The 12,494-nt window shown below is 36.2% G+C and overlaps 1 protein-coding gene across 4 annotated transcripts in view; it reads left to right on the forward strand.

Moving 5' to 3' along the window:
- Positions 1-12,494, forward strand: part of AKT3 (AKT serine/threonine kinase 3) — a 356,898-nt gene that overhangs the window by 182,215 nt on the left and 162,189 nt on the right. For all 4 annotated transcript variants that reach the window (XM_030812589.1, XM_030812590.1, XM_030812592.1 and 1 more), the window contains one exon: positions 5,597-5,708. In XM_030812589.1, coding sequence (XP_030668449.1) covers positions 5,597-5,708 — 112 coding nt within the window. The remainder of the gene's footprint in view (positions 1-5,596; positions 5,709-12,494) is intronic.

Raw genomic sequence — 12,494 nt, forward strand, 5'->3', positions numbered from 1 at the left:
ATTAACCACCATTTCCTTTAAGAATCATGTGTTTTCCGATTCCTTATTGCGAACATGCAAGAACTCAAAAGTTTTTCTATTTGCTCGATCACTGGTTTTAACGTGGTAATTTAGAGTTTTAACTTTTTTGAATTTGGATTCAGCTTTTTAAGTTACATTTGTTTTGTACAGCAACAAACCATAAGACATTATGATATTCTCTTGGTAGTGATCCAACTACCACTTGAATATCTTGGTGTAGAGATCAAATGTGTTTGTAGAGTATTTCATACTGAGACCTATAAAATACAGGTTTATTTCTATTATACTATTTATTTGTAATTACATGTAACATTATTTTTGTTGGACTAGACGGTTCACAGGACCTGATTAAATCCTTTATGGCATAAATGAAATACTACTTTATAATTACATGGGTATAATGATTAGTAGTGTGGTGTGTGCTATGAGCTCATAGAGTTTCCTACTCATTTTTGTGTGCCCAGCATTTTGCATAGTGCCTGGCCCATAACTGACATTTCATATATGTCATTTGGTTCATGAATACTTAGCAAGTTTAGTAAGAACAGTGAAGTTGTGCATAACTACTTAGTCATTATATTACTATTTTAATATTTTTCCAAACCACTCCATACATAAATACAGGTATTTTATTCTTTTCTAAGCCATTCCTTTTCAGTGATCTGCTTGAGAATGGTAATTATAGTAATACCTTTTATTGTTTTTAGCAGCCTTATAAATTATAGTAATTGATATTTGGAATCTCATAACAGCACTTTACGTAGCTTCTAAAAGTCTAGTGTTGAGAAGTTCTTTAAATTATAGCGTTTAAACTTCATTTAGGTATAGTGTTGAAAATATGCTTTTAATTCATGATAATGCTTTTAAAGATGATGAACCTGAGGGCTTAGATATAAAGTACTTTCAAAAGGATCACACAGCTGATTGTGTTAGAGCCTGGAGGATTTGAATTTCTTATTCTGATTGCAAAGTCCATTATCTTAATTGCTTATATCACCATAATGGGAACCTGAAGTAAAACTGAAATAGTGAACCTCAGACCGGGCATTCTTTCTTTGCTTCTGTGCTGTATTTCTCTGTACCCCATAGTTCATTCTTGAGTATTTCTCTTGGGCACGCCCCTCATTTAAGTGTCTGTCCTCCGTTCTTTACCTTTAAAGCCAGCCAATCAGTTGCCCAATCATCAGGTATTTATTGTATACTCCTATGTCCTATCACTGTCCTAGGTGCTATAAGAAGAACTGTGCACACAATTCCTAACTTTTAAGTATTTTAGCTAGTGAATTATTGGCTGGAAATTTAATAGGACTTTTGAAAAGAAGGATATGGGGAGGAACAATTGGCTTCAAAGAGAATCAGACTGATGGGCAGAGTCAGTCATAGGAATTGGTTGCCTCTTTATTAGTATAAATTAGTATAATGTCTTTGGTATTTTAAAACTTACATCTTTCAAATGAACAATATTTTTGCTTATTTTTTATGGAATATATATTTTGTATTTTTTAACTTTCATATTTCAAAAAATATGTCATGCTGCTATACAAAGTTGAATTGTGATATAATAGATTTTATGACCTATTGATTCTACCACCTTTTCATTATCTTGCACATCTCCAGGTTCTCACTTTCCTCCATACCCATTTTAAGTTTCTTAGTTGATTATCATAATCACTCCCTTGCCTTGCATTCTCTATTCTTTTCTGTCTTCTTGCTTTGACAAACTTACTTGGTTAAAATACAGCCTTGCTTGAATTCATTACTCTGTGTTCCTCACCTGTACACATGCAGCTGAATATATCTGGGAGAAAATACACAACCATGATCTCTGTTATTACTTTAAATTCTTCATTATTAAATTCAGGTTTGTCCTTCATCCTTCTCGGCAGTCATGGTAGGTCTCTCTAGCCTATTTGTACTTTCATTTTCCAAAGGTGCTATTTCATAGCTTTTCTTCTTCAAAGCCCGATGGATCCTTTTGCAACCTTATTCCTGATGACTTTATATCCTAATTCACTGAAAAAATCAGAAGCAGTGAGAAAATAATTTCTACCAGTTTTTACTTGCTTCTGTACTCCTAATTGCATTTGGGCCCTTACATCTTCTCTCTTATTTCATTACTAAACTATTTATACTCCTGATTAGAGCTACCCCTTTACTTGTCCAGTAAATTTAATCCCTTCTTGCTTATATAGGAACATTGCTTTAGAAATTATCTTTTGGTAGCATCAAAATTACCTTCTTTGTTGGATTATTCCTATCAGAGTTCATTTGGAAAGTATTTATTGAGTACCTGCTATGTGTCTGGAATAGTTCTAAGTGCTAAGTATATGTGACTGGAGCTTACAATCTAGTTGAAAAGACAATAAGCAAAAAAGATACCAAAAAACTCATATCAAATGTTAGAAAATGGTAACATGCTATGGAAAATAAAAAATAGAGCAGGTAAGAGAAGATGGAGGGAGAGTCCTAGGTAAGGGGTGCAGATTGCAGTGTTAAATAGGATGTTTAAGGTAGGCAGCTGTGCGGATGTGTGAGGGGGGAAAGAATGTTAGGCAGAGGGCAAAAAGCTCTAAAGCAGAAAGAGTGTAGTGCATTGTTGAGGAAATGCAGGGAAGCCAGGGTGGCTGGCAGAGCAGCCTGAAAGAGAGTACTAGGGAAGTAGGTCAGAAACTTCAGTGGGGTTGGTGGGAGGGTCAGATCACGTAGGACACCTGCTGAGCACTTAAAGGCCTTACTCGTCTATTCTTAGCGAACTGAAACACTGCAGAACTTTTTTGCAGATCTTCATTTTGAGAAGATTTCTGGCTGCTGTGTTGAGAACAGACTGCAGTGAGGGGCAGGGAAAAGCTATTCTAAGATTTTTGGAATCATCAGGTGAGAGACAATGATGGCTTAGTCTGAGGTAGTGGAGGTGGTGAGAAGTTATCAGAAGCTGGTTTTGTTTTTAAAGTAGAAACACCAGGATTTGCAGGAGGAGTGAAAGTGATGTCAGAGAAGAGAGGACTACAACGGGATTCTTGGGTTTTCAGGTTGGGCAATTGAAAGGATGGAGGTGTCAAGTGAGATAGAGGAAGCCACAGTAGAGGTTGGCAGAAGAAGGAGCAGGGTTGAGAGAGGTCAAGAGTTCACGTTCGGACATGTTCAGATTCTCCCAGAGCACAGTTTCTGTTTTTAACTTATATAGTCTCTCAGCATCTCTAAATAGGAAGAATCTCGTCTTAGGGCAGCCGGGAGGTTTAGGCATTGGGCACAGAGAATGTGAAGTAGAATTATAGCAGTGGAAAACCAGTTATGAATGGTCTCCCACTTAACAGTAGTTCAATGTAACGATGTCTTTTACTTTACCCTGCTCCTGACAGCAGTACACACTCAATGGAAATTGTATTTCAAATTTTGGAGTTTTGTCTTTTCCTGAGGTAGTGATTTGCTGTGTGATACTCCCTAGTGATGCTGGGCAGCAGCAGCAAATCACAGCTTGCAGTCAGCCACGTGATCACAACATGCACAGTAGATACTCTACAGTGTACTAGGTTGCCAGCATTTTTCTGGATGCTCTTAGTTTTTGTGTTTTCGCATCTCATCATGTCGACAAAACACCCATCTATGTGTAGTGTTCAATACTCTACTACAGGACAGGCTTTGTGTTAGATGATTTTTGTCCAACTCGAGGCTAATGGAAGTGTTCTGAGCATGTTTAAAGTAGGTTAGGCTAACCTGTGATGTTGGGTAGTCTAGGTGTATTAAATGCATTTTTGCCTTACGATATTTTTGACTTATGATGGATGTATTGGAATGTAACACAGTCATAAGTTGAGGAGCACCTGTAATGACAAATAGTACCAATATCAAAAAGGAAGATCACTTTGTGTTTCAGCCTGGGTGATGGAAAAATTATGAAAGCCAGGAGGAGGAATGAATTTTAGGGGGAAAATACTGAGTTTGGTTTTAGGGGTGGTCCAGTAATTCAACCAGGTAGAAATATTCACTATGTGTTTAGACGTGTGTCTTAAAGTAGAACTCCAGGGTGAAAAAAGTTTGGATTTTGATATTGGTAAACTGAGAGATGATTGCTGAAAACATGAGAACTGTTAGAAAACTAAGCAGAGACCCTTGGGTGAATGATTTCTCTCAGTGTAAAGGACCAATAAAGAGCTTATCTGGGGCTGGGCACAGTGGATCACGCCTGTAATACCAGCACTTTGGGAGGCCGAGGCGGGTGGATCACTTGAGGTCAGGAGTTCGAGATCAGCTTGGCCAACATGGTGAAACCCCGTCTCTACTAAAATTGGAAAAATTAGCTGGGTGTGGTGGTGCATGCCTGTAATCACAGCTGCTTGGGTGGCTGAGGCATGACAGTCACTTGAACCCAGCAGGCACAGGTTGCAGTGAGCCGAGATTGCACCACTGCACTCCAGCCTGGGTGACAGAGCGAGACTCTGTCTTGAACAAACAAACAAACAAAAACACAGCTAATCTGAGTAAAGAATTGGAAGTATAAAGACATAGAAATGGTAGTTGATAGTTGCTAATGATGAGATAGGACACAGCAGATAAGCACTGAGAAAAGACTTGAGGTTTTCAACGGAGATAAATTAGTTTCTTCCAAAAGAGCAGAGTCAGCAGACAACCCTACCCTATTTTTTCTTGGTGTCCCATACTACTTATCCTTTAGAGCCCAGCTCAGATGTATGCCAAATAATAATGTTTGTTGAAAGCTTACAGGTCTCATATTATACTAATATTACATGAATTTATTATTAATTCCCACATCAATTCTATGATGTAGATACTGTTTCCCACTTAACTGTTGAAGACTAGAGAGTTTAATTAATTTGTCCAAGTTTGTATAGTTAATGGCACGAAAAAATAATTGAATCCAGGCACACCAGTGTCAGGGAATCCATACTTTAGGCTCGTGTTTGTTGACATCTTCCTAGTTATTCACTAACAGAATTTAATCATGTTTAGACTGACTGGCTCTTGGGGCTGTGGATACTAAGAGTTACAGGCAGTTTATATTGTCAAAAGCCTTATAATCTAGGTAAGGATAAGTGATATTTGTCATTTTCTTAAAATGATAAGTAATACTGTAAGATAGTCTATGGTAAGTGACACATGAGGGATATGGTAATAAGTAATGAGAATAGAGAGGGTGAAATGGTCAGTCTAGGGCCAGGTGTTATGGAAGGCTTCATGGAAGGAATAATATTTGATCTGGACCTTCAAGGATCAGTATTATTGTGACTGCAGGTGATGCATATGGATAGAGGTAAAATAAGTGGGGAAAGTATTTCAGATAGCAAGAACAGCTGGAGCAAAGGCATAAATAAATGAAAGAGTAAGATGTGTTTGGGGAAAATTACATAGTCCAGTTGAGGTGGTTAATGTGGCCAGAATGGGTGAAGGATTGGAAAGGAAGACTAAGGTCAGGCTGTAAATAATCTTGAGTGGAGATCCATAGAAAGCTGTGAGTTCGCACTGGATTTTGTTTAAAATAGAACTCTGTAGTTCTCAATTATTTACTTCTGGTTTTAAATATATCTGTACTTAAGGAAACATTTTATTTTATTCTTAGAATGCCAGTTAATGAAAACAGAACGACCAAAGCCAAACACATTTATAATCAGATGTCTCCAATGGACCACTGTTATAGAGAGAACATTTCATGTAGATACTCCAGAGGAAAGGTAAGAAATTCATTTGTTTTCATTTTGTGAAAAAGCAACACTCAATCTAAAGATGTATTTGTATCTGACTTTATTATTTGTAAATATATACAAATATATTTTTTAAATGCTATAGTCTCTAAATTCTTGCATCTGGCATAATACATGAATAACAGTGGCTTACAAAATAGTATACATCAGAACCTCTGGGCATGCTAGAAGATATACTTTCAGAGAAACAGAACATTTAAAGATTAAAATATAAATTTAAAAAGACATTTTTGGCCTGGCGTGGTGGCTCACACCTGTAATCCCAGCACTGTGGGAGGCCGAGGCAGGTGGATCACAAGGTCAGGAGATCGAGACCATCCTGGCTGACATGGTGAAACCCTGTCGCTACTAAAAAAATACAAAAAAAATCAGCCGAGCATGGTGGCGGGCGCCTGTAGTCCCATCTACTCAGGAGGCTGAGGCAGGCGAATGGCGTGAACCCAGGAGGTGGAGCTTACAGTGAGCCAAGATCGCGCCACTGCACTCCAACCTGGGCGACAGAGCTAGACTCCATCTCAAAAAAAAAAAAAAAAGACATTTTTATAGCCAAACTACCTTTTTTAAAAAATTGTATAATTGATTGTATTCATACTTGAAATTCCAAGGCTAGTGATATAAAAGATTTCAAGTAACATGCCATTCTAAATTAGTTGTAAGTGGCTGTCGGAGCACTAAGTTGCTAAAGATTCTGAGATTGGGTCTAAGGAGCGGGAGAGAGGATTAATTAGCATTGACTGTCATTGTTGCTAAAGTGGGTAGTGGCAACACTGTAGTAACCAACTCATCAACTTCATCAGGTCCACATTTTTATTCTCCTGATTTATCAGTTTTTACAACCACTTCCCAATTCTATATCTGCTCACTCCGATACTGAGTTAGGTCCAGTGACCACAGTCACAAAACCATCATCCTGCACATGTTATTATATTTGATCCTAATCAGCAACTTTGTGAAGTTAAATCTTATTAGCCTTATTTTCCAAATGAATACATTAAGTTTTAACAGTCTTGTCTAAAATTTTAATAAAAGCAAAATGGTAAAGTATTATTTTAATAACACTTTTGATCAGTAGATTAAATGGTAATGTATGATTGATTAAGAAATATAGAAAAGAGTTAAGCACTGATAATATTTTCTTTTGTGCACTTCCAATCTTACTCTGTGCAGATGTAATTAGGCCTTTCATATATATACAGTTCTGGGTATGGGTCCCCGAACTCCTCCCCTCCCCTCCCCACCATCGATCCTGGGCCTTTTCTCCCTTGATAATTAATACTGAGCTTTCAGTTTGTTGATATGTCTACCCATAATCCATAACCACTAAGTTGGGCCAATTCCTATGTATCTTTTCAGATCTGAGCTTAAAATGTTATTTTTCCTACAAAACCTCTGACTCTTATAGACTAGGCAGGTTCCCCTGTTAGGTACTTAGATATTTTTCTTTTGTACCTTTTCTATCAATTATATTATAACTGTAATCCTTGTTTGCCTTTCTCACTAAATTTTAAGATTCTTGACAGCAAAGATCATGGCTTTCTTGCTCATTTAAAAAATCTTTAGCACATAGTCCATGGCCCAGCACAGTATTTGTTGACTGGCCAGATGAATGGAACTTTTCCCACGTCAATATATATTATTTGAAAATGTTATTCTTAGTGGATTTTTAACATCTATTGAAGCACAATTCATTTTGCCATTTGTGTTTACAAAGCTGGATTTCTGTCAGATCTTAAGACTCTAAAATCCTCTGCTATTCCTGTAATAATATACTACTCTTCTGAACAATCAGTTTTCATTTGCATTTATAACTATAAGAAAAAACGGTATTAGTACAAATGAAAAACAGCATACTCATATTTGCCATTGGTATGTGCATTTCTATATACCTCTAGAATCTGGTGTTTGGACATTCTATATGACTTTAGTGTAATGTCATTGAAGACTTAGAGAGGGTTAGTGTGAGTTAGAAAAACTCTCTATTTTTAATATTCTGCCCAGTCTAAAATTTTTACCTGTCATAAACTAAATGTATATCTCTCACCTATCTTATATTTATTTCAGTACATGATAGAAGGTTGGACTCTCTTTTTTTCTCAAGGGCGAGCCCATTGTCTCATCTCCATTTATTAGATAATCCATTTTTTTCTCACTGATTGTGGATAACACATATACATATTTGGGCTTTGAGGATTTAGTCTTTTTTTCCCACCTTTGACTTTTCTGTATTCTAGCATTAACACCACATGGCTTTAATTAGAGAAACTATAAAATTTTTGAACTTAATATAGCAACATATCCCTTTTTTTATAAATATGTTCTTAGCTACATTGGTGCATTCTTTTAAAAAATTATGGTAAAAATTACATAATGTGAAATCCTCTTCCATTTTTAAGGGTATAATAGAGTATTGTTAACTATGTGCATGTTGTTGTACAGCAGATCTCTAGAACGTTTTCATCTGGCATGACTGAACCTCTGTTCCCATTGAACAGCAGCTCTCCATTCCCCTACCCCCAGCCCCTGGAAACCACCATTCTACTTTCTGCTTCTGTGAATTCGACTACTTTAGACACGTCACATAAGTGGAATCATACAGTGTTTGTCCTGTTGCTGTCTTACTTCACTTAGTATAATGTCTTCAAAGTTAATCCATGTTGCAGCATATTAGAGGATTTTCTTGTTTTTTAAGGCTGAATAATACTCCATTGTATGTATATAACACATTTGCCTTCTTTCTTTTTTTTGAGACAAGGTCTTGCTCTGTCAGCCAGGCTGGAGTGCAGTGGTGTGATCATGGCTTACTGCAGCCTGGAACTCAGGCCCGAGGGATCCTCCCAGCTTAGCCTCCCCAGTAACTGGGACTACAGCCACACACACAACTAATTTAATTTTTTTTTTTTTTTTTGTAGAGACAGGGTTTCTCTGTGTTGCTAGGGCTTGTCTGGAACTCCTGGCCTCAAGCAGTCCTCCTCCCTTGGCTGGAATTACAGGCATGAAGGCCCACACTCCTGGCCAATACATTTTCTTTCTTCATTCATCTGCTGATGGATATTTAGATTGTTTCCACCTCTTGGCTATTGCAAATAATGCAACAATGAGCATGAGAGGGCAGATATTTATTTAAGTTCCTCATTTCACTTTGTTTGAATAAATATCCAGAAATGTGATTGCTGGTTCATATGGTAGTTCTACTTTTAAGTTTTTGAAGAATCTCCATACTGTTTTCTATAGCAGCTACGTTATTTTACATTCCCAACAATAGTGTACAAGGTTTTAATTTCTCCACATCCTTGCTGACACTTATTTATTTTTTATGTTGTTGTTTTTTAAAAATAACAGCCATCCTAGCAGGTGTAAGGTGATGTTTCATTGTGGTTTTGATTTGTACTTCCCTGATAATTCGTAATGCTAAGCATTTTTCAAATGCCTGTGTATCATTTGTATGTCTTCTTTGAAGAAATGTCTATTCAAGTCTTTTGCCAAGTTTTTACTTGTGTTTCTGTTTTTGGTTTTCGCTATTGAGTTGTAGGAGTTCTTTATATATTTTGAATATTAAGCACTTATCAGACATATGGTTTGGAAATATATTCTCTCATTCTGTAGTTTGCTGTTTTGTTCTGTTTGCCGTGCAGAAGCTTTTTATTTTGATATATTTCTACTCATCTATTATTGCTTTTGTCAGTGTCAAGAAATCATTTCTAAGGACCAAGTTATGAAGCTTTTCTCCTGTGGTTTTTTCCTAGGAGTTTGTAGTTTCATGTCTTATATTTATTCTTTGATCCATTTTGAGTTGGTTTTGTGTGTAGTGTAAAACAAGGCTCCACTTTTATTCTTTTGCATGTTGATACCCAGTTTTCCCAGCAGCATTATATTTCCACATTATGTTAGTCGTGGCACCCTTGTCAAAGATCATTTGACCGTATATATATGGTTTTATTACTTGGGCTCTCTGTTCTGTTCCATTAGTCTATATGTCTTTATGCCAGTACCAATCTGTTTTAATTACTGAAGCTTTAGAATACATTTTGAAGTCAAGAAGTATGAAGCCCTCAGCTTTTTGCTTTCTCAAGATTGTTTCAGCTGTTTGGGATTCTTTATGGTTTCCATACAAATTTTAGGATTTTTTTTTTCTGTTTCTGCAAAAATGCTGTAGGATTTTGAAAAGGATTGCATTGAATCTGTAGCATACTTTGCGGTATTGACATCTTAACAATATTAAACCTTCCAGTGCATGAACATGGGATGTCTTTCCATTTACTTGTGTCTTGTTTCATTTCTTTCAGCAATGTTTTGTAGTTTTCAGTGTACAGATCTTTCACCTTCTTGGTTAAGTTTATTCCTAAAGTACTTCATTCTTTTTGATGCTTTTGTAAATAGGATTTGCCTTAGTCCCTTTGGGCTGCTACAACAAAATATCATAAACTGAGTAGCTTATAAACAGTAGAAATTTATTTCTCACAGTTCTGGAGACCAGGTGTTTTAAGTTCAAGGTGCTGGCAAATTCAGTGTCTAGAGAGGGCCCTCTTCACGGTTCATAGAAGGTGTCTTTTCCCTGTATTCTCACCTAGTAAAAGTGCCAAAGGAACTCTCTGAGGACTTTTCTATAAATGCACTAATTTAATTTATGAGTTCTGTCATCATTACCTCACAAAGGCCCACTTCCTAATACCATCACCGTTGGGGTTAAGTAACCCAAAACATTTATTCTTTGTAGACCTAGTATCTGCAGACAATAACAAATTTATCTCTTCATTTCTGATAGTTTTATGTATTATTTCTTGTTTTTAGCAATGTTTAATAATTTTGATGATAGCACCTATACCTTTTTTCTTATTTTATTGGATACACTTCACTAATTTACTGTTAAATATGATTTGTATATGTACTTTATTATGCTGCACATGACCATCCACAATATAGACAAAGATTATTTTTCTTTCTTACGGCTAACTACTTTCACTGCCACAGCCATGGCCACTACACTTACACTCACATATAGAGACACACGTGCATGCGCACACATATGCCTCACCCCCACCATGTTCCAGATACATTGAACTCCTTGTTGTTTCCCAAGTACTGATGCTATACTGTGCTCTTACATTACCCATAGCTCTTTCCTTCTTGCCCTTTTGCCCCTACTGCTAGGAACACCTCATATCCTTCGCTTGTCTCTTACTCATCCTGGTAAGTACCAATTCATTTTGCACATTTACATTCAAGAATTACCTTTCTCTTTGGGTCCCCATCACAAACTATTATTATTGTTAGAACACCACTGTACTTAGTGTATACTTGTATCATTTTACCCATAACATTTTATTATACTTCCCCACAATACCAAGGCTCCCTGGACTATCAGACTGTAAGTTCTTCCTAAGCCATTCCTTATTTAAACTTTAGTAGCACACATGTATTGGACATTTAATTAAATATTTATTAGTAAGTAAATAATCAGTTGGTGAAAATTGATTTTTGTATAAGTAGTATATGTACTTTTAAAAGATTAATGTACTTGTTTCGTGGGGTCTCCATTCTGTTTTTCAAATTAATTACATTTTTAAACGTTACTTAGGAATTAAAAGATTGGATGCCCTCTTTCAATTAGTTGGGTACTTTGGCCTGATACTCTTCTGCAGGAATTACCCGCCCCCCCCCCCCCTCACCAAATGGTGTAGTGTTATAGTTTAAGTATCATGAATTATGGTGAATTAGGTAATTTGGGTCAGTAGTCCAGCCAACTACCACTAGTAAAGCTGGAAAAGACTTTTGTTTGTTTTTGTTTTTTAAAAAGGCACCAGAGAGCTGATAAGGCTGAGATTTATGGGGCCAAAACTTTATTGAAGAAAAAAACCCAGAGAGTGAACCTACTTTTCCTTTTGGGTTACCTGCTAGTTCTTGAAGTGGTATTGGGGATGGAGAGATTTCGAGTAGCTCCCATAGCTGGGAGTGATATTTTGGAATCTAGGATCTCCCAAAGAGGAGACATGGTAAACCACTACATTTTGGTATTGGTAGCTTAAAGGACTGTACCCTATAAGAAAGAGTAAACTGGAAATAGATTTGCTTTGAGAGGATTGACGTATAACTATAAATTATTTCAGTAACTATAAATTGAAATAGTTGAATAACTATAAATTATTCAACTTTGCTAGTTTTCTAGGAGCTTGCTAAAAGCAAATGTAAATTCTCTCTAACAGAAGATTGTATCTTTCTAGACCTCACATTACCTCAGTTTTCATGTGTTGTGTCCAGGACTTGTTAAAAAATGAGTACACAAAAATTCAACACAATATGACCAAAATAATAGAGGAAAAAAACAGACAATAGGATCATATTCATAGGAACTCTAGACAAAAGAACTATACATTAATTAGTATGTTCAAGTATGTTAAGATTGATTCTGCAGAGGGAAAGTATAAAAAAGAAACATATGGATAATAGCTTTCATTAGTAATCAAGGTACAATTAAAAAGAAAGAACCCCATAGAAATTCTAAAATTGAAAACAAAACATTTGGAATTATGAGTTCTAGCAGGTGGCTTTAATAGCAAACTAGACCTTACATTAGAGAAAATTAGTGAACTCAAAAATACGTCAGAACAGAACGTTTATAGTGAAACATGCAAAGATAAGAGGATAGAAAATAAAAATAATTAAGAATAGAATGTAAGATAAAAACAATGTAGTGAGAATGTCTTACATATATATAATTGGAGCCTTAGAAGGAGAGGAGAGAATAGAGCAAAAAGTATT

This window comes from Nomascus leucogenys, chromosome 5 (genome assembly GCF_006542625.1).
Source record: "Nomascus leucogenys isolate Asia chromosome 5, Asia_NLE_v1, whole genome shotgun sequence".
NCBI classification, from domain to species: Eukaryota; Metazoa; Chordata; class Mammalia; order Primates; family Hylobatidae; genus Nomascus; species Nomascus leucogenys.